The 24616-nt window shown below is 32.9% G+C and overlaps 1 protein-coding gene and 2 pseudogenes across 1 annotated transcript; 1 reads left to right on the top strand and 2 right to left on the bottom strand.

The window, feature by feature from the left end:
• Positions 1-374: 374 nt before the first annotated feature.
• Positions 375-5211, bottom strand: LOC120123640 (annotated as a pseudogene).
• A 12231-nt stretch (positions 5212-17442) lies between these two features.
• On the top strand, positions 17443-18572 carry LOC120123616 (annotated as a pseudogene).
• Positions 18573-19850: 1278 nt separating this feature from the next.
• LOC120123647 (cytosolic Fe-S cluster assembly factor NBP35-like) lies at positions 19851-22995 on the bottom strand. The gene is made up of 3 exons (XM_039142489.1): positions 22872-22995; positions 22689-22790; positions 19851-21182 (listed from the first exon to the last, which is right to left on the bottom strand). The coding sequence occupies exons 1-3, from the start codon at positions 22906-22908 to the stop codon at positions 20257-20259; spliced, it is 1065 nt and encodes a 354-aa protein (XP_038998420.1). The 5' UTR covers positions 22909-22995; the 3' UTR covers positions 19851-20256.
• Positions 22996-24616: the final 1621 nt, after the last annotated feature.

Here is a 24616-nt window from a genome sequence, read left to right as displayed (position 1 = left end):
TTCAAGGCTATATCATTCGAACTTGCATGTGAGTTAGATACAAGCATATGTTCAATGTAGGCATTTTCATTTCTTGTCTATCTGAAAGTTCCTGAAGTGTTATATCCTATATACATTTTGAACATACATCGGACACGATTTTTCGGTTTGGTATTTGAGGTTCAACTTTGAGTTTGACAGGCATCTTATATCTGTATGTGCTTAGCTTTCCATGTCTAAACTTGGGTTTTGCTACCATTTCCTATGAATCTTGACCAAAAAGATGAAGCCAATACACTTTTAAGTGACGACCATTATATAACTGTAGTAACAGTTTTTTTTTCTTCTCACAAGCAGCAAAACAACTGAAAACAAAGGAAAAACTATTTTGTATTTATACATGGTTTAAGGTTGCAACTTCGATTTTCCGAGGTCGTCAACGTCCTCATCAGACGAACTATAACTATCATGTTCTTCATTTGTTGTTACTCTGCAATTTGTTGCACTTCATGTCATTCTTGATCAAGTAGATCACACCTATGAGAAAAATTCATAGTCCTTGGCTTGGAGGATGATTTGCCTCAACCCTCCAATTGGTGATACAATCATCAATAGAACACCTAGTACAATGCAGATCTGCAGAAAGAAAAAGGAAAGCCAAATAAAAGCCGATTCGAAACACATCGAGACGATAAGGTTAATAGAATCTAAATCAAGTTTTACATACCCAGTTAGTCCACCAAGATAAGCCAAACCTTCTTGGTTTGTAAATGGCAAGCCACATGATGCAAGGGAGCTAAAGAACAAAATCAACCCAGTGAAAATGAGTTTACATCCTTCAAAGAGAAATGCATTCTCTTGAAAGATATGAAATGGTATGAAAAATAATATGGCTTACAAAGTATGTTGTTGGTGCAAAAGCAAATCCTCCGAAAAATCCGAGAAGACCTCCGAAGAAAGGGAAACAGATGCCAATGAACATCGTGATTGCTGCAATGAAGATTCGATACATAAATAAAAATGCCGATGAATTTCAGTTGCAGCATGATGAAATATAAGAAGAATTTCACTTACCGACGTAAAAGTTGCGGACGATGAATCGAAGTGTTCTACTCGGCTTGAAGTTCAACTTCTTAACTAATACGGTTTCCATCATGTCGAAAACCGGCATCGCATATATCTGCATAGCCAAAGACTCGAGTCAAACCCAAAATCTAATCAACTATCTTGTAGGAGATGAGTACGAAATCTTCAATGGAAATGGTCAATACAAACCTGGTAGCTTCCGATAACATGAACAACAACAAACATGTTAGCCATAGCAATAAGCCATGCTGGTTTCTCCAATGAAATGAGGATGTTGTCTTTGACTGAATTGCCGAACATCCAATACCCGACTAAAGCGACAGGGAAGTAGCACAAGGCCACAACTATATAGGCAACGATAACGCCTCTCCACATCGGTCCCTTCGACGGTTTCTCGGGCGTAGAAGGGATGGTAGCTTGGATTTCCAAGACTACGTTGTGCCCAGCATAGGCGAAAGCAACATCCCCCAAAGCACTGAAGAAGTTGAAAACTGTTCCTGCTGTAGTCTTAGCTAGGTACCCATATTGCACGTCTGGCTGAACTCCCTTGTCCACTGAAGCTCCCCAAGCAATAGTAGAATAACTGTATGTCAAGGCAACCATCAAACATTAACATCGAGATCGATTTAATTTATCGGAAATGACAATTTAAACTATTTGAAACCTCAAAGACATGACTGCGGCGGCCAAGGAGACACCCGAGATGGAGTTGAAGTTGGGAAGGTGAGACAGCACAAAGTGAACAGAGGCAAAGATCATGATGAAAAATGTTAGTTTGATGTCTTTGCACGTACTGCAGACAGTGTCATGGAACTTCTTCAACGATCTGCCTCCGTAACCATATAAACAATGCAGACACCGACTTCAACGATAAGTTGCTGAGGCACCACGATGTAAAGGCCGAGCTTTTCACCAAAGGCATATTGACCCAGTTCATGATATCTATCGAAACGTCTCCCGGGTACCATTTCGTGCATTTCGACCATCTGCCATAGCGTATAGAAGGTAATAATCCATGATAGGACTAGAACAACCACACCGGGACCCCTGAAACCAAACAAAAAAAGGGGGGGGGACGTTGAGTTTCTCTGTTTCATATTTGCTTGGGGAATTTGAGTGAACAGTTGGTGAGCATACCATCCGAGTTCTGACATTGCGTAAGGAAGACTGAGTACACCAGCTCCAACCATGGCGGTGACGTTGTGGAAAGCTGAATACCACCATTTTGCATTTCTTGATGAAGTGATTGGCAGCCAATCATCAATTGCTTTCTGCTTTGCTAATTGCTCGTCGTTATACTGCATACAAAATTCCGGCCCGATAACAAATTTTTAATAAAATACATTAAAAATCTAAAATATATGAAATTTCATCTACTATCTTTTTAATATGTTTTGATATATTTTTAAGAATAAACTACATATTTAATATCTAAATATTATTTTATTCTATTTTGGTACCCAAACTTTATTATTTATCAAAATTATATCTAGCATTTATTTTAGATTTTAATTTGATACACTGACATTAAAAAATTAATAGAAGAAATATTTTTTTATTTATTTTTCAATGATGACGTAACATTATCTTATGGTGACATGTTAATATCATTGTTAATTTTTAATGGCGGGCACCACAATGAAACATAAACTAAAAGTTAAGTATGATTTAAAAAATAAATAAAGCTTGGGGTACTAAAATAGAACAAAACTAATTATTTAGGTGTTAAACGTGTAATTTATCTTATTTTTAAATATAATTCCGACTTAAATATTATTTTAAAAATAACTGTGAACTATCAACTCTTGTTTTTTAATTAATATAAGGGCGACTATAAGTCACTATACGTTTAAAATTCTCTCAACTCATTTGACAATAAATAGTCAAATACCATTGACATTCAATATACTTGAATCCGAAACTCGATAACAAAATCATCTCTTGTTTCATCTAGTGGCAGGGCTATATAGGGTTTAGGGTGGGCACGTGCCCATCTGAAATCTGAAATTTTTTTAATTAGTTTCTTATTTTATTGATCGCGCCTATCCTGAAATTTTATTTGTGTCTATCCTAAAATTTTAATTGTACCGACCCAATCATTTTTTTTATTAACAGTCTATATGTACCCACTCTAAAAAATATTTCTGGATCTGTAATTAAATTTTTCGTAGAATATAGACAATTACAACTACATGCTTTTGGTTTTTTCCAAAGAAATGGTTGTCCCTCGTTCCCATATGTAATGGGGTAAGGAGGAGTTAAGATAGTAGGTTGCCCGCAACACTAGGTTGAGAGCAGCTTCCGTAGGAGACCTCCGAATTATGAAATGCCCTCCATGGGACTCGATCCCACGACCTCAAGATTAAGAATCTTGTGCTCTACCATAATAAATCCAAGCCAAGTTGTAAACTAGATTTAATATAAACACAAAACCCTAAATCTTAACCTTAGACAATAATAAATTCAAGGGTAAATTACGAGGTTAATATATAAACTATCAGTTTTAGTTTATTTTAATACCTAAACCTTAGACATGGATTTGAAAAATTAAGTGTGATTTTGATTTTTTTTAAAGTTTAGATATTAAAAGTGTAAAATAGACCGAAACTGATAGTTTAAGAACTAAACATGTAATTACCCTAAATTCAATGATAAATTATAAATTTCAAAAATTCAATTTACTTCTCACACTTATTTTGGTTATTAAAAATTTAAAAACTTTTAATTTATTCGATGAACTTTCTATTCGTTCCTATTTTAATCGTTTTGACATTAAATATTTAAAAATATTATGATTATATATTTCTCTTTAAAAATAATGAAATACACCCCTAAACATTCTTTATTTTCCATAAAAAATCATTGGTTTTAGAATTTTTTTAGTTTATCGCCGATAAAGTATATTCTTTCAAACCTCAATATTGAGTTGTATATCTTAATTTTACGTTGATTAAATGACGTTGATAGAGTGGCAAGAGACGATAAAAAGAGTTTCTTTGTATCTTAAGTGGTCGAAGAAGATGTAGAATGATGGTAATTACAACGCTAACGTAACACGTATATATGAAACTATAAAACTTTCATTTTTGGATGAAGAAAATAAAAGAGGGGGAAAAACGAAATGACGTGAATGGAACATGAATTTATGTCGTCTATACCAATATAATCGAGTATCATATTACTATTTCATTCATGATTTAACACTCAAAAATTAAAATAAAATCGATTTTAAATGTATGAAGAAAGAAAATAAATGCAAATTGGTTCAACAATTAAAATAATAATTTCAATTTCTTAGATAACCAAGTGTGATTATTCAAGTTTTAACTTTTAAGACTAAATATCATATGAAAAAAGTAATTAATTTTTGGGGTAAATTACATGTTTAGTACCTAAACTATTACTTTTATTCTGTTTCGGTATTCAAATTTTATTTTTTTTCAAAACCATACCTAACATTTAGTTTTAGTTTCAATTTGGTACCCCCGTTGTTTTAAACTTAACATAACTACTGACGTGATATATTTTTTTACTTTTTTCAATGATAATGTGACATCATATTATGATGACACATCAGCATCCTCGTTAAGTTTTTAATGGAGGACTACTAAAATGAAACATAAACTAAATGTTAGGTATGGTTTTTTTTGGGGGGGGGGAATGAAGTTTGAGTACCAAAACAAAGCACAAGTAATAGTTTACGTACTAAACATGTAGTTTTTCCTTAATTTTTATCTGAATAAGATAGTCATGTTTTTAGAAAATGACGAACCCTTGATATGAAATTGAAAACCATTGAACCATGATTATCTTTCTTTCAAGCTTTAGACTAACCCAAATCTTAAATCTACGTAAAACTAAACGAGTGTTACACTGTATAAATAGATCATAATCATATATATATTCATGAAATTTATTGGTCAGTTTGAAAAATTACTGAAAACTAAAGAATTTTACTGAGAAGAAATGAAGACAAAACGGTACATGCATAAAAAGATGAAAGAATTTTACTTACACTGTTGTTGTTGTTTCTGCCATAATCTCTGTCTGAAGAAGCTTCAGTCCCCATGTCTTGAAATGCCAGAAAAATAAGACAGAACCAAAGCTAGAAAGAAACTCAAACACTGCACAAAATTGCAAGTGGTTTGGTTGTAGAATTTATAAACGATAAAAACGAGAGGCTTGTGGAGTTCTTGAAGACGATGTTTCAGCTGTTGTTTTTGTTTGACTTTATAAGTCTTTGTTACAGGAACATGAAAAAATAGATATTTTTTTTCCTGACTGCCCTCTTAGCTGGATAGGGGTTGTGAATCAAGTTTGAGTGTAGGATTCCGATTTATTTTCAACCCAATTTGTTTCATTCCACTAGACCAACTGATCGTTAGTGGATTCGAAGTTCTTTTAAACATCGGTTCTTTCATCCGACTACTAAAAGTTATAAAATGGTCCTCCAACGATAGGACATTCTTTTGTCGAGTCTCCAACTATTAAAAGTTATGAAGTGGGCATTCAACTATTCATATGTTCCAAACTCGTCATTTTTTGTTAAAAAATTGTTGTAGTATCTGAGCTGGACGTTGACCTGTTGTCTGGATATAATAAAATTTCATCCCATAATCTCAAACAACTACACAACACAAACGATTATGGGATCATACTTTATTTATCCAAGTCAACAGGTTTACGTACAACTTAGACGACCGTCAATTTTTTATTGGAAAAGAACGAGTTAGAGACATGAATAGTTGAGTGACCATTTTGTAACGTTTAATAGTCGGAGGACTCAACAAAGTAGTAACTATAGTCGAGGGATCATTTTATAACTTTTAATAATCTGATGACTCAACAAAGCACTACTCTATAGCCAGGGGACCATTTATGTAGTTTACCCTAATTACAAATTCGATTGGCTAAAACCGGTTTTTTCAATGCAGCTTACGTATTATATATGTGTATATTGATTCAATGGCAGGTTTAACTTCTATTAATAAAACATTGTTGAATGTCAAAGCGTTCACACACGCTCACACATCCATAAATATTTTTTAGGGTTGACACATATATATTAATAACAAAATAATTCCTTGAAGTATTGGGTTCGAGCACCAGAAATACAAGGGGTGTGAGCGTTCAATGTCAAACGACTATCATAACCCAATCATTATGTTAACATCCATATCAGACGACCTCCAATTTTTTAACAGAAAATGACGAGTTTGGAACAAAATGAGTTAACATCCATATCAATCGACCTTCAATTTTTTAACAGAAAATGATGAGTTTGGAATATAATGAATAGTCGGGTGACAGTTTTTTAACTTTTAATAGTCGAGGGACCCAACAAAGCAACACCGTAAATTTGGAGGACCATTTTGTATCTTTCAATAATCGAAGGACTTAATAAAATAATATCCTATAGTCGGAGGATCATTTACGTACTTTACCCTATTTTCTAAGACTAAACGAAGCCTAATTTTTTCCCCACTTTCCATACAAGAATTTTCAACTCTCTTACAGTCACCAATGTGTAGTGTTTATTCAAATTATTCTGCTGGGTTGGACCAATTAAAATTGCACTAAAATAGTCAAAATATCAAAGAATAGATAAAAAAAAACATTTCGTAATCAAATAGCCCAAATAAAAACAAGAAAGTTCCAACAGTTTGATGTTCCTGTATAATTTAAGAACGCCCTCACACTTTATCCAAGTTTAAAAAATATCATGTTTATATTAATCGAGTTTAATTCGATCGATATCGTTATCTGTAAGACGTGTAATCAAATATGTTTAAACATTCGATATTTTAGGCGGTTTATATATTATAAAAAATATAGTTTTTATACGTTTTAAAAGGCTGAGATTATTTCGTTGTTTTTGTACTTTATTAGGATGGTAAGATCGGCACAAATAAATGGTCGGGATTATCTTCTTGTTCTTCTTTCCTTGGAATATATTTTCATTTCCTATTATTAACCTCGTTTTCATTCGTTCACCAATACTAAAAAGTGTAAAACTAAAAATTTTAGGGTAAAGCACACAAATGATCCACGACTATAGGGTGATATTTTATTGAGTCTCCAGATTATTCAAAGTTACAAAATTGTCGTCGACTATTCATATATTCCAAACACGTCCCTTTTCGTTAAAAAAATTGATGGTAATTTGAGCTAAACGTTAATTTGTTGACTGATATATCTACCGAGTAAACAAAAATCAAAAGAAAAGAAGAATAAAATACAAAAATATTGAGAGAGAACTTATATTTCCTTTATTTTCTTTGATTTTGAATGTTTAGCTGTCCAAAATTGATTATATAAAAAGCAATAATGCTGGAAAGTTGTCGACTGGGCAAAGTTTGACTTTTTGTATATTATTAAAAAATCAATTTAATATTCTTTCTCTCTTCCTGAAATCTTATTTTATATTTTTTTATATTGACAACCAGTTGGTTTAGTGAGATGAAGTATTAGATCTTTAAGTACAGTCAGAGGCTCGAATTATGGCGTTTGCGAACGGAGAAAACTGGGTTGGGAGGGTCGCTCTCGCCTCTGCAGTACCCGATCTGGATTAGTCGGTCAATAGATCGAATACTAGTGATTAATTAAAAAAATATTAATATCATATGGTCTTTGATGTGAACGGTCAACGGAAGCATGAAGTAGGAAAAACTCAAATGTTTGCGTTCAGATTATGGGTCGAATCTTCCATGTTCTCACACTAATAGTGGAGTGTGGGACTCGTTTAATGCCGTGGTCTAGGAAAATTCAGCAAAACATATTTATTTTTAGGGGTAAATTCAAATTTTCATCACTCAATTTTAATAATATTCTTATTTTGATCACTAAACTTTTTTAAAAAATGTAATTTAATTTCTCAGTCTGACATTATTTTATTTGTTTGCTATTATGTCACTAATTAATTAACGATATTATTTTATTATGTCACTAAACTTCAATAATAGAATTTATAGTTCACATCATATTTTTAATATTTCGTATTTGTTTAGAATTTAGGATATAAAATTCATTACAATTCCTCTTAAAAAATATCATATCTAAGAATTGAACCAAAACCATGTGTTATAAACTTATAATAATAAATATTCATAATATCCACTTTCCACACACACGCATATATATATACGTGTGCAAAAATATTTGACCCTGTTGACCCGACTCGCCAACCCAAACATTAAAAAAATTTCTTAAAAAAATTACCCGACCGGGTCGGGTACCCTACCTGACATTTCCCGGGTCGGGCCCGGGTCACAAAATTGTGTTTTTCCAGGTACCCAGTTACCCTAGAACCCGGTTAGTTTTTATTTTTTTTTATTATATATATAAATAATGAATTATTTATATTATGAATTATTAGATTTTATATTTCAAACTTTTAAATTTTATGTTCGGATGTTGGAGTATGTAATTTGAAGTTTCGAACATTTAAATTTGTGTATATTTTTTTTAAAATTAATAATTTGAAAATGAATAAAACCGGGTACCTGATTATCGGGTACCCGCAACATCCGGGTCGGGACACAGGCCGAGAAATCACCGACCGGGATTTGCACACCCCTATATATACACACACACAAGGTTGTGATCCACTTACATAATACAAAATCTTTAGTTTTACACAGATTTAGGACCATTGTGTGAGTGAAAATAGACGGCTTTGATTGACTTCTTGTTCTTTTTTCATTGAAAATCTTCACATTTCCTACTTTTAATCTCAACAATCTATTTTCACTCATCCAACGGTCCTAAATATGTGTAAAACTACAAGCATTTTTTATTATGTAACAAGATCCTATCATATATATAATTGGACCAATTTGTAATAAGAGAAAGATGAAGGTATTAAATATTAATTCATATTGAAGTTGACTTTTTTTTAATGAAGAGAATTGTATGGATAGGAATGGCCACATCTTAGACGAAAATAGTTAATGAGTATTTTTTGACAAAATTCCACATTTTTAAATAGTAAACAATTCATAACGTAAACATTTCAATAATCTTTAAAGATAAGCTATAAATTGAGCATTTCATACGTATTTATTTTTTGTCATTGAATTTAAAAAATAACATTCTAATCGTATAAATTATTTATTTATTATATTTCGATCACTTATGTTATTGATTTATAACATTTTGTTTATCGAGACGTTAAATACTTAGTTTGATAATTAACTAAAAAAAATTAGATTTCAGAATAGACATTTATTCACTCTCACGCCTTATTGGATCCGCGACTACGTTCCGCATCTACATCCAATATTAAAAAAATTAAACAGGAGATCAATTCAATCGTACACTCAATTTATTATTCAATCAATTAACTTCGATTAGATATTAAAATAATAGGTAAAGTATACAAATGGTCCCTCGATTATGGGGTGATGTTTTGTTGACTCCCCCGACTTTTAAAAGTTACAAAATGGTCACTCGATTATTCATTATATTCCAAACTCATCATTTTCCATTAAAAATTGATGACAGTCCAAGCTAAAAGCTAACATATTGACTATGCTATGGTAAAATCTGATCCAAAAATCTCAAACGGCTCTCATATCCCAGTCATCATATTAACGTTTAGCTCATACAACAACCGTTTTTAACAAACAAACAAAACAAGTTTGGAACATAATGAATAGCCGAGTGACTATTTTGTAACTTTTAATAGTCGAGCGACTAAATAAAGATATATTCTATAGTCGAAGGATCATTTTGTAACTTTTAAAAGTCGAGGAACTTAATAAAACAACACCTTGTAGTCGGGAAACCATTTGTGTACTTTACCCTGAAATAATATATAAAATGGAAAGATTTTGAAAGTGAAACGTTTTATGCAATCCGTTATCGAATTAAAAATATATTGTGTTTGATAACTTTACGACTCAAATTGGCCAAATCAAATCTTTGAAACTTTGCAATTTGGACACTAAAATTCAATCCAAGTCGTTGATTTTATCCTCCATGTAACCTTTAGTCAGCTCTTCTTTGTTTATTACTTTATTTACTTCATTTGCAATAAACAAAAAAATAACAATCGAAAACTTTATTTAAAATTTATCCTAATAGTTCTTTTGGTATGCGATCTAATGATGACTAATTCGAATTAGATATTAGAAAGATCCATTATAGAGATTGTCATCCTAACTCAATTTCTTCGTTTAAAATTTTGGGTTGAAACCATTGATCTTGATTAAGGGATTGACATCTCGTCTCACTTGACCAATTGATATTTAGTAGGGATGACGACAATGTCAACTTGGGTTGAGTTTTTGAGCAATCTAGCCCGATCCGAAAAACATACCTCGTAGCCCAAATCAGGCTTGAGTATAGGGAGGTCTTATCTGACTTGAAACCTAAATTTTAAGGTAAAATCTAAATCCGACTTGATTCATGGCTCGACTCGATACAAATATATAAAATAAATTTTATTTTTACTTAGAAAAATAGAGACCTAATTAAAAAATCACAAGGATGAGAATATTATAACGATTATCTCTAAATATATAGATAAAAGTTATACTATTATCATGGGTCAAGTAAGGTAAAAAAATTCATCCTAAACTCGAATACGACCTGACCTCACTCTTTATAAACCCTATTATATTTTATATTTTTCAACAACAAAAAATCAACATTATTGAATTAGGGGAGATGAAAAAAATTATCGAATTCGAATCAAATTGTTCTCTCTAATATTCAATTTGTTCCAATTGTTATTACGTGGAATGAATTAAATTATCAACGGTAGGATAAGAATAAATAGTGAACAAATAGAATGATGTGTTGTGGTTCGAACCACTGTCTTAGAAGTGAATTCGTCCCGATGTTTGTAATCGCTACAATAGACTAATGACCTTTCGGAGTTAACACGACTCTCCAAATTCCGTACTCCCGAAAAATAGAGTGAACTTAGGAGGTATTACTCTCTTCTCAAAACTCAGAAATAATAGAGCTTTTAAAGAGCGAAGAAAAGATTAAGATAAAAGTCATTTTCTTCTCCCCTAATAGTGGAATAATTCTTTCGTTAAAAATGAGCATTGAAGTTAAAACACAATAAGAACAATACCGAGATTAGTTGCTTAAGCACAAGCATGGCCGTGGATGAGGCGGCGCGAACTGCGCAACCGCGCAGGGCCCCCAAAAAATGGCCCCAAAAAAGTATATATATAGTGGCGTTTTTCCAATAAACGTCACTATAGATGGATCTATAGCGACGTTATAAAAAATTGCCACTATTGTTGTGGCTTTATTGATAAAACGCCATTATAGATGGATCTATCGCGGCGTTTGTCAAAAGATGCCACTATTGTTGCCCCGAAATCGAATATATCTAGAAAATAGGGGCCCCTTTATAAGAATTTGTACAGGGCCCCCAAAAACCCAACCACGGCCCTGAGCACAAGTGAATGTATATGATACATAGTGATGACGAGTAATTCTTCTCTTAGATAAGTGAACAAATCTTGAACATTCAAAGATTAGGATGAACTCATAACGCACAACTAACCTCTTTATCCAACGAAGTACCCAATGAGTCTACAAAGTATATATACTAATGTATATATATAGTCCTCTTTCTTCAGGATTATAGTAAGTGTATTAGAAAAACGACTCAACGTTTTTCATAGAGGGTGGCTAATCCTTCTCACTTACGTATGTTATTTCATCAAGTCTATCTCAACATAAATCACCCAAATCTGAACTATGAAATAATTAAGAGTTTTTACAATAGCTCATAATTACAATAAATAAGGTGAATTTCTTCAAGTTCATTTTAATTGAACCACTATAACCCCAAATCTGACCTAAATGTTACAACAAAATCTAGAAGGTTACATTGATCACTAAAGTGATCCAAAAATTAATTAAAAAATTTTAACAGATTTGAAATCATATTTTCAAATAATTTATACAATTATTATCACTTTGCATAAAATAATTTTTGTAAAAAAATGTAATTTAAATTTGAAACTTTGATACTCGATATGTCGATCCGATCCTAACATTCTGAAATATATAAAATGGAGAAATAAATATGCAAATGAAAATGGATAATACACCTTATGCCGATCGAATAATAGGTTCCCCCATTCTCTACTAGAACCATCCAAAGTGGGATCCGTCACAAATACATGAGCCATTGAATCTGGAGTGAAATTCACCCCGTTGGGTGATTACACTTAACTTCCCCATCAATCCTAACCCAGTGTGACATGATAACATAACATATATCCGATTCTCGATCCAATCCAAATGTAAAATTTACATTTTCACATTGTCCGAATGCATATCATAAATTATGAATATACTAACAAGACATTTTTTCTAATCCTAAACCCTAAATAATAAATATACTAACAAGCAAAGACTTTTGCGATCAGAATCTTCAATCGAAGGCTTAATAGATAGAGACCATACGATTTTAGAAAAACTAACTAAATTTATAGTCGTAGAATTTGAAACGTAAAATAAGAGAGAAGATAAATTTGTTATTTTTGTATTTCGTGGTAATATATAGGATTTAGAAAAAATAAAATATATTTTATAAATTGATAAGATTAAATTAAATTAAAATAGAGATATAGATATAAATCCTATTTAATGATCAGCTCTAAAATAAGTGGTATGCAAAATATAAATTAAAAATAAAATAAAACTCTTCTTTATGGAAATAATGATTTTAAAGGATTTATAAAATAAAAATTTAATTTCAAATCAAATTTTAAACTCGTGGTTTTGATGAAAAGGAACTCCAAACAAAGTAAGTTGGTTAAAATACAAGGAAAGTCCTTAGACTTTTAGAAGTTTCTAGAAAGTAATTTCAAAATTGACATTTATTCAATTTAGTCATAAATCCAAAATTAAAGCAAATAAAAATTTTGAATGATCAAGAAATTTATCTTAATGTATTTGTGGATTGTTATTTTGAATGTTTAGACTTTGAATTTGTTTCATACTCTCTTTTGATAATTGTTTTGGTTAAATTTATTAATCTATGTTTATATTAAGCTCTATATAGTATTAGTAGATTTTATCTATACTTAAAAAAATAAAATAAAAATTTCGATGAGTTTAACGAGCGACGAGGCTAGTGATGAGCTTAACGAGCAACGAGTTAACGAGCACGAGTCGAACAAAATTTTAACGAGCTTAACGGGCAACGAGTCGAGTCGAGCAACAAATTTTTTTAATGAGCACGAGTCGAGCATTGTCCAATCGCAATCGACTAACTCAATAAGCACCCCTGGCCACCTGTAACGTCTTCTTGTCTAGTAAAAAATCAAATCCAACAATTTATCATAGGAAAGGTAAAAAAGGAAAAGAACACATCAACGTCCTGCTGATGTGGGAAAAAAAGAAATCTTTCTGAAAAAGCAATTCGAAGCAGAATCATACTAACATGAGTTCATTAATATGCTCAAACAACTGATAAAATAATATAGTGAGCATATTCGTATACTCACTCTCTACTCTATGATAAATATTATAGTACAACTCAGAGATTTTTATATCCCGGAGCTCTCGCATCCCTCTAATTTACTGAGGATGAGGCTCGAAATCTATGCATTGTACACAACACCCTTGAATGCAATATCTATGACGTACATTATCTCTTGGCATCAATAGATAAGGGTATCCACAAACCACAAACCCAATTTTCGTACCATACGGTAACAATCAACGTATCCAGCTCCCTAAACATGTCCATCATGTCCATGCGGATGGACATGTTGACTCTATATTATAGTGGAAATTCCACTTTAATCCTTTTATTATCTTTAATTTTATTTAAGGATGGAGATTTAATCCGAAATTGATGGGTTTCGACCCAATTCGATCTAATATGATTATATATTTTTTTTTAAATTCGGGTTTGGGTTGGATTTTTAAAGGGGTGAGGTCGGGTTGGTTTTGAGGGTGAAAAAACTCTGACCTGACCTGAGGATAATAATGTAATTTCTTTAAAAAGTTATTTTTTTAATTAAGTCCATATTTTATATTGGATCGGGTCAAGTCAAGTCGAATTTATACTCTAAAAATTCGGGTTGGACCAGTAGAGGATATATATATTTTTGGTTGGGTCGGGTCGAATGAAAGATATATAATTTTTTGATCGGGTTGAGTTCGAGTGGAATATACATATTTTCAGATTGGGTCGAGTTGATAAAAAACCCGACTCTAACCCAACATGTTGCCATCCCTAAGTCTATTTGACTATTTAATTTTCATTTTGTATATCACGTTACTTCCTTTACCATTTCAATTAAAAATATAATGTGATGGTACATGTAACATCCCTAACCCGTATCCGACTCGAATATGAGTCCGATGTGTCACATTGACTTTTCAAACTTTGCCACTTAAAGAAAAACATGGAAATTTTAAACTTCATTAAAACAAAATACGTTAATTTACATAAAGAGATCACGAAATACAAAATCGACCAGAGCATTCGTAATTAACAACTTATTACATGCCAACACTCTATACATAACCCAAAATACCTACTTTGCCAATTACTTCTGATCTGATCTTTTAATAGTGATGCTATTCTTGCCACTTCTAGTACTGCTCTTCTTGTTTCCTGGTACCTACGTGTAAATCACTTACACGCTAAGTCATAGACTTGGTGAGGTAATAAATAAACATATAGCTATAGATTCATGAATATGCATTCTTACCATTTGATCATGACATTTCAATATGCATGTACACATTTCACTATAACCGATATAATCATGTCATTTACATATGAAACTTATCTTATTGTATCACTTTCACCTTAATTTATCTTTCAATTTCCCATGTACATTATTGAGAACAGAGGTATTTGAGTACATTGAGGTTGTGCACTAATGCTGTCACCACAGCTCAATAAATTCCCTCATGGGGCACTGAACATTTGTTCAGTATTTGTCTCGAAGGACCATTATGTCCGGAAGGACCACTGGATACGTCCCGAAGGACCACTGGATACGTCCCAAAGGACTAATATACCCTCGACTCTTGACATGCCAACTATACCTATAGCTCTCGTATCATATAACATGGGCTTTAATATGAATACATTTCTCATTTCATATCTCTTTCATCACTTTTCATATAAACACATAATCTTTTCCATTATTTCACATACCTGGATTATATTCTCTGGCAATGATATTCGTTCATTCAATGTCATATGAACATATAATGAATTATGCATGCAATCACTATTACAATAGTATATGTATGCATATACATGGGTATGAAATCATTAATTCAACTATCAGAGATAGACTTATCACAAGTCTTGTCTCTATACACTTTAACTATAAAATGCACTCACCTTAGCCTAGCTTTGATTCGATTCTAATCCTTCGATTGTTCTGGAATAAGATTACACTCTAAATCTACATAGTAATACATTGATACTTATCAGCATACGAATTGATATATTCCAAACTATTAATCCTTAGGCTAAAAGAAAGCTATTTCCATCTCTTACTGAAGGTATGCATCGATGTACTACACCATGTATCGACGCATCCCTTGACGGGTGCATCGATGCACTACCCATGCATCGGTGCATAAATCCTATTCGATGTTTGTATTTTAAGCAGGTGTATCGATGCACTAATGGCATTCGATGTTCATTTATTTTAAATGAGTGCATCGATACACTCCATGTGCATCGATGCACCTACAACAAATTCTGGGATTTTCTCTTGATGCATCGGTACACGTTGAATGTGCACCGATGCACTCTGCCCAGAATTCATTTCTTGAACCCGAAAACTTATCCATTTTAGCTTAAATCTTTCATGTTTCATCCCCTTTTATATTCTTAACTCCAGTACACATACTTAAACCAATCTATACTCATTTATTTCATCTTAAACCTCAGAATTCTATCATCCTTGTGAAATCCAAGAATTATACCAACTTTGCAACATGATTTAATTCCACTTCTAACCCTTAATATGTCTTAACTAGATTGATGACAAGTCAAATTTAACTTCCAATTCTAGATGTGAACTCTATTCCAAGATTTCATTCAAGAACCTCTAATCTTTAATCTATTCTAACTCCATCATCCTTTGATTTTAAGATAACCTAAGCTTTCCTTAAGCTTAGTTATCATCTAATAATCAAAACCCAATCTTAAATTTAACAAGAAACTCAAAAATCAGAAAACTCACCTTTGTTTTGCTTTACACGTACAAGGAAGAAAGAAGAAGAAAAGAACTCTGGAAGTCTTTGTGTTCTCCCCTCTTCAACCCACGTGGATACATATATAACCCTTCTTTTCTTATTCCCTTAGAAATGACCTCTTTGCCCTTATATTCCTTCTTCCTTTCAATTTAAATCCATACAATAATTTACAAATAAATCTTTATACTATTCAATCATTCAATTTTAATCACCAAATTATGAGACTTTACAATTTAGTCACTAACCCGGTATTGAGGATGTTACAGTACAAATCAACTTAACTTAGTGGTTAAAGGAATTATTATTGTTTTTAAAGGTCACGGGTTGGAGCATCAGGGGCTGCAGCAGGGTGATTGAGTGTTCATTGTCAAATGGTTGAGAGTATATTTAGAACATATAATACTTTGTAATCACCTTAGCTTAATAAAAAAAAATATAATTTGATGTACAAACTAAACGACCTTAGTGGTTAAGGTATTTTTTTGTTACTTTTTAAAGTCTCATATTTGAGTCACGTATACAAGGATATGAGCAATCATTATCAAAGGCTTAAAAATCTTTAAATAGATATTATCTTATAGTCACATATACTAGGTCGGAGGGTACCTGCTTAACTAACATTTTGTGACCATGTTCGACCCAAAAACCCTACTGGGTATCCGACCCGAAAAATCGATATTTTTATTATAAAAACCTGATATTTTTTAAATGGGTCAACAGGTTGACGGGTCAGCTCAATCGGGTCGGGTATTTTTTTACAATCTTACTGGCATGACTTGTGATATCGTTCAATTCGAAGATTAAATTTATTTTAATTTATTAAAAGTATGACTAAATTGATAGAATATGTAAATAACAGAGACCAAATGTGTGATTATATAAAAAATATTTAATTGTTGTTAACGAAAATTAACTCGGGATGACCACATCTTAATTAAATAAAATTATAAATGACTATTTCTTAATTAAATAAAAACAAAAGTGATTATATCTTATAATTTTTGAAATCAGTGACAAAAAGTGGACAAAACACAAGGATAAATTACCATATATGTAGTTAACCCTTAAAAATAAAGATAAAACTTTACATAAACCCTTGAACTAAAAACCCTCATTCTCCCAAAAGAAATCAAATACCCTCGTTAGTGAAAACAAAATTAATCAAACAAGGAGCTCCAAGGAAATGGGAAGCAGTCAAGCGGCGGTTTCTTTCTTAACCAACGTCGCACGCGCCGCCTTTGGGCTCGGAGCCGCCGCGACCGTCCTCAACGCCTCAATGTACACGGTGGACGGCGGCGAAAGAGCTGTGATCTTTGATCGTTTGAGGGGAGTGTTGGATAAAACGGCGGAGGAAGGGACTCACTTTTTGGTTCCATGGCTTCGAAAGCCCTTCATCTATGATATTCGTATGAAGCCTCACACGTTCTCCTCCATTTCTGGAACTAAGGATCTCCAGATGGTTAACCTTACTCTTCGTGTCCTTTCTAAACCCAAGGTAAATGGGTTTTCTTTTTCATATAAGAACAACTAAATTTTGATTTCAAATGTCATTTTTGGATGAATTTATGAAATGATATGTATGCATGTATGTATGTATGTATGTATGTATGTATGTATGTATGCCTGATTATGTATGTATGTATGCCTGATGAATGTATGTATGGTTTGTATGTATGTATGTATGTATGTATGATGAATGTTAGGGGTTTGGTTTTGTTCTTCAAAGATTAGCGTTTAATCGTTGGTGTTTGTTTGTGAAAAAAGGTGGATAAGCTTCCTGAAATCTATCAACGCCTCGGTCTCGAGTACGATGAGAAGGTTCTTCCCTCCATTGGAAACGAGGTCCTGAAGCTGTGGTCGCACAGTTCAATGCCGATCAGCTTCTCACCGAACGCCCCCAAGTGTCGGCATTGGTCCGGAATTCACTAACACAGCGCGCCAGAGACTTTAACATCGAGCTAGCCGATGTGGGGATTACGCACTTGTCTTATGGTGCTGAATTCTCGAGAGCGGTGGAGCAGAAGCAGGTGGCACAACAGGAGGCGGAGCGGTCGAGGTACGTTGTGACAAAAGCTGAACAGGAGAAGCGCACCGCTGTTATCCGAGCAGAAGGTGAAAGTTAGGCTGCGAAGTTGATTTCTGAAGCCACCCCGACTGCTGGTATGGGGCTGATCGAGCTGAGGAGGATAGAGGCATCGAGGGAAATCGCTGCTACTCTTGCTAGGACACCTAATGTGGCATACATTCCCTGTGGGCAAAACATGCTTCTCGCTATGAATCCGTCTAGGCCATGATGGTAAGTTCCTCCTGCAATTCCTATATATTTTGCATGTCATTTACTGTGATCATTACTTCTTTTCTTATAATCTTTACTCGATAATCTCCTGTGTTAACCAACTACGATACCTGAATATTCTGTTTGATACCCTAATAACCGACGAATGTCATGTGCTTTTCCTCGAGTGAATCCTAGTAGCATAGAAGTATGAATGCCTGCAGTCATCTGCCCTCCTAAAATTGATGTAGGCTCACGTGATTATGGTACGTACCCTCATGGAAGGCTGTATGTCTGATACTTCATTTCATGATTCGGGCCTTACGCTGATAGATCGACTACGGTTTTTTTACCGCTGGTTCACTGGTTCTGCTTTTGTTTTGCCTTCATGTTGTTGCAGGAACTTATGACATGGAAGGAGGCTCAATTGGTTGTGAATTCGGAATATCTCTTGCATCGTCGATGGGTACTTTCTGATGTTCTAAAGCGTCTTGTGTCCAAGTATAAATAAAGTTTTTGAGGAACATGTCTGGTTTTTGGATGTTCAGTTGGGGAACATATGGATATTAGAGTTAGATCCTAAGTAAATCCAGCTACTCCTTAATCCTACACGTGTGCTTGGTTTCTTATTGCTAATAGAATTCTTCAGAGGAATTAGTTGAATCATTATTGGTGTTAACTAGTTGATACCTGAAGGAATTTCGATTGATTCGATAATTATTGAGTGGAGTTAGGTCTCGAGCAGCTTGGACGAGTCGGATCAAATGCCGTGATACCCGATTCAAGCAGTTTGCAAGCCTAATAAAGCTCAACCATACAAATGATCAAAAGTAGTTTGATTACATCTTGAACTAAACTCAATCATAGAAAATGATGATCAAAATTGAACTCTGAGCTCAAAATCGAGTTATAGTTTGAATTTGTTACTATTTGAGCTCAACTCGATTAAATACTATGTAATAATATTTGTTATATAAGCTGAGTTGATCTTAGAATCATGACATGAATCAGATGTTCATCTTGATAAGAAAAATAGCTTTAACAAAAGCAAGTAAAAACAGTCCACAACCACATTATAAAACCAGGAAATGAAGCATAGCAACAAAAAACTGACTACAACCACAATTTGAAATTCTGATCAAGTTCCAAAAAGAAAAGTGAAAAGGAGAGAAGAAATCCTAGAAATTCTTACTTGGATTAAAAACAGGAAGCATCCCTCTCCAGGGGTCCTCTTCATGCCCCAGATGAACTTCACAAGCTGTAGCAGAGGTTATCTGTTGACTGATAACCTGCTGTAAGCCGAATGATGAAGAATTTCATGTCGAATAAGAGCATGTAACCGTTTACACAAGACTCCTCAAAGCATCTGCAAAGGTCATCGACATCAATCCAACTCTCCATAAGGACAGTTGGGGATTGATGCATGTTAACATGTCAACCCCCAGTCCCTCCTGATTCAACAGTATAATAGAGGAGTTGAGCATACATTTCGAAAAATAAAATCACAATTAACAAAAAGATTACAGTCCTGATTTGTAAGTTTTCAGTGTTCAGAAACAGAGGGTATTGAACTTCTATAACTCAAGTATTGTACCACACAGAAAATTCCTAAAACTTGGGCATAATTATAAGATTACATAACATGCAAACAAATCTCTGTAACACAGATATCCAAGTAAAGCTGAACATCAGTTCACCCTAGGCTACTGTTCCACATGCATTTCTTCAAGCCAATAATTTGTCATCAGTTTCTCAACAATATTCTTCAATGCAGCAGCACTAGTAAGACACTTCATTTCAGCAAAACAAGATTTGCCTTCTTCAGCTGCCTTGCAAAGCTGTGGATCCAATGGCACCTTTCCCAGGAATGGTACTCCCATTTCTGTACACATTTTTGCTGCACCACCACCGCTGCTATCAAAGACTTCAGTGGCAGCGACGAGATCTAGCATTTCAGGTGCTTTCTCCCTCAAATACTCAATGACCTTCTCCGTGAGATCGGTATGTTTACCGTTCTCTGTCGCCTTCAAAAACCTGAAATCTTTCAATGGCTGACACAAACCACTCATGTTCTCGACAACACCAAGAACGGGTACTCCGACTTTTTTGCAGAAACTAACTTCTTTACGCACATCAATCAAAGAGACTTGCTGTGGCGTAGTGACGATGATTGCTCCATCTATTCCGGTAGCCTGTAGGAACTGAACAATTGAGATGTGCTCATCAGAGGTCCCGGGAGGGGCATCAACAACCAGAAAATCGAGCTCGCCCCAGTATACATCTTTGAGGAATTGTTTGATGAGCCCGTTTTTACGCGGTCCTCTCCAAATGACAGCCTCGTCAGGATCGGGAAGCATGAATCCAATCGACATTACCCCAAGGTTGGACTCAACATAAACTGGAGACCAGCCAAGGTTGCTCTGGTGAATGTCTTGACCTTCTAAGCCAAGCATTTTTGGAATACTTGGGCCGCAAATATCAATGTCCAGTAGACCCACCTGGAAATCCTTAGCTGCTAGTGCAAATGAGAGTTGGGCAGAGAAAGTGCTTTTGCCAACTCCACCCTTCCCCGACAAAACTAGTATCTTATGCTTAACAGTAGCCATTCTCTCTGCAATTGCAACCAAATCTGCAGAATGCAACGGATTGAATAATTACTATGTCAGATAATAGACTCATATGCCGGATAACACGGTCAAGCCGAATGAATGTGCGTTTAAACATACGAATATAATCAACCCAAAATATGCCATATATAAATTTGAACACATGGAAAAGAAAAAAGCAACATTAAAACCAAAATGGAGAGAGGCATATTACATGGCCCAAAAGTATTCATCACTTCTCATTTATGCCAGATATGTTCACCACAAACAATTTTACTCATTAAGATATGAGGTAAAATCTAACTCAACTAATCAAAATGCATCATTAACACAGATAAATTTTAGACAAAGCAATTGAGAAAGATCATTTTCATAAAGATCATTATCAAAATTTAAAACAAGCACTAAAAATAATAAGAAATTACAAGGACAACCAAAACACCGGACAGTTAAAGGGTAATAACCCGAGTCAAAATTCAAAACCCTCCGCAACTCTATACTAGGGAACCATTGAACTACAATCATAGCATAACAACTTCAACGACTCAATATTCAAAACCATCTGCTAGAAGTTTCAGCTTCCTACTCAAAAGTCCGGTTAAGGTACCATTCTATTCAACCCGCATCATGAGTAAGCTTCCTTAACATAAAATACTAGAACTTTTGAGGCATTACCTTAGGGGTGAGAGTTCAAGAGTCAAAAAATTTCGAGTTATTCAAGTTGACAAGTCATATTTTATAACTTGACTTGAATTTGAAATTTTTTTAGTCGAGTTTTCGAGTTTATGTTTAAATTTAATCGTAAACATTTATATTATTATGGTACTATTTGATTATAATTTAAACAATTTTCTATAACCATATACAATAAATATATATATTTATTCATATTTTTAATATATGATATACACATATCATCAATGACGGATCCAGAAATATATTTTAAAATAGACACATATATATTAATAATAGAAATTTTTCGAATGGGAAGGCAGAAATAAAATTTCAGGGTGAACACAAATAGTAAAAGGAACAACTAATACAAAGAAATTTGTGCCCACCCTAGACAAACCTTGCATCTGCCACTGTATATCATACGGAGACGAGAGACTAGACCCCTACTTAAAAATCAATTCACTAATTCAAGTTATTATCCGAGTTCTATTTTATATCTCGACTTGAATTTAAATTTTTTCTTAACCAAGTTAAGTTTATGAAATTGCGATTCAAAATTAATCGGAGTTAGTTTTTTAGAGACGATTCAAGTTTAAAAGATCAGTTTTTCATGTCAAGTCGAGTTTTGCTCACCCTGAGCTAACGTATCATTCAAAACATGAAAATTACATCCCCATTAATATTAAGCGCAGCTAGCTTCACGAGTAAAGCTTCAAAGGCCAAAGAAACCTAAAATTTTAATTCTAGCCGTCAAAAAACAGTTCACAAAATCACCATGAAAGTAATACTTAATGAAATAGAAAATAAAAAAACTAAACCCAAAAAATATAATGAAGATATGGGGAAGAAGAAACCTGGGTCAGGGCCCTTGGGGGCGGTGGCACAAGCTTCTTGATTAGGGCAACCTTCGCATGCATCGGATTTACCAGCGGAATCCGATTGAGGACCCGGACAATCTGAACAGAAATCAAGAAGATTAATAAATCGACCAAAAAAATCCTCAAAATTTTGACTAAAAAAAAGGGGGAGAAGCATACGTTCATTAGCGTTTTCTGGGATTTCTCCGTTCTCCATGGATTCGTGTTCTTGTTGAAAACAAATGAAATCTTTGAAGATAAACAGAGAGCTTAACAATGGCGGCAACAACAAATGAAGGGGAGAGTACTGTTCTTAAATAAGGCCAACTCAATTTCAAAGAGAATTTTCATCTTAATTGTATGAGTTAACTTCACATCAGGTCCCTAAAATATGACTCACATTCTGAATTAGTTCCAAACTTTTTAAACATGATATATCAATCCTCAAACTATGACATTCATTCTAAATTGATCAATAAAATTTAAAAAATTCTATATCAGTCCTACAATTATCAGTATCATTCCATTTTGATCCTTCTATTAATGTGATGTCAACTTTATTGATTTTTTAAAAGTCCTAAAAATCGAACTCGTGATATTCTAAAAAAATTAATTTATTTTTAAAGGTACTGAAAATTTAACTAGTCACCTTTTAAAAATATTCTATTTTTTAAGCTCTTGAATTTTTTTTAGAAAGTCAGGATTTAATTTTTAAGACCTTTTAAAACAAATTATTATTACAAATAATCCATATTATAAATCATTTAATTTATATTTAACTTTTCATAAATTATATATGTTTAATTCAATTAAATGTTATATATTAATATGTTTAATCGTTTTAACGAAAAAAGATAAATCAATATTCTTATTTTATAAAGATGAAAGCGGAATAAGACTACAATGAGTGACATTTATTGAAATGCATCGCTAAAATAAATAGGGTAAAATTTATAAATAGTCACAAAACATTTTAAATTGATTTTATTTATCATTGAAATTTTAAAAATTACAAAATAGACATTAAAATTTGAACTTCGTTAAAAAAATAAATAACAATCTTTAAATGTTATTAAGGGGTCAATAACATACTAAATTAATGAAAAATAATTTTATTTAGGCCCTCAATTATAACCAAAATTTCATTTTAATATTTTTCAACATTTTTAAATAGTAATTCTAAAAAATTAGAAATTTTAGATTTTTTTAAAATATATGAAAATAATTTTTTTTGAAATTAAAAAATATTTTTCAAAAAATTCAATTATCAAACAATGAAATAATAAAATTATTTTTTATTAATGATGTGATTTAAGCATTTAAATTTTATTTAATAAATTTAAATGTAATTTAAAAACTATACATCCATAATTTTATAATATCATATCAAATAATTTTTAATTTATATGGTACAAATTTAATATTTATAATATAAAATTTAAAGATGATATGTATTTAATCTATATCTATTTTTTTAATTCTACGAACCTACTCAGAATTAATTAAATTAAAATTAAAAGTAAAATTAGATTTTAATTATAATTGAAGGGTCAAATGAGATATTTCTTAATGATTTTGTGTCTATTTTATAATAAAGAGAAAATCATTTCAGTGACCAAAAATCTCGGATAATATACGATTTTGATCAACTTTTTTTGGATTTGCGAAAATGACCAACAAAATCGCAATGCGATCTCTAATTCGCATTGCGATCTCCACTATCGCAAATTCGCGTTGCATTTCGCGTTGCGATAATTGAAAATCGCGTTGCGATAGTCTACAGTTGTCGTTGCGATTTTCCAAATTCGTTGCGATAGTCTACAATTGTCGTTGCGATTTTCCAGAAAATCGCGTTGCGATTTTTCATTTCGCGTTGCGATTTTCCAGTTCGTGTTGCGATAGTTGAAAATCGCGTTGCGATAGTT

The sequence above is a fragment of the Hibiscus syriacus genome, unplaced genomic scaffold (assembly GCF_006381635.1).
Source record: "Hibiscus syriacus cultivar Baekdansim isolate YM2019G1 unplaced genomic scaffold, ASM638163v2 tig00110402_pilon, whole genome shotgun sequence".
NCBI lineage: Eukaryota > Viridiplantae > Streptophyta > Magnoliopsida > Malvales > Malvaceae > Hibiscus > Hibiscus syriacus.
Note: the sequence above shows the minus strand (reverse complement) of the source record. Positions and strands in the feature narration are given on the sequence as shown.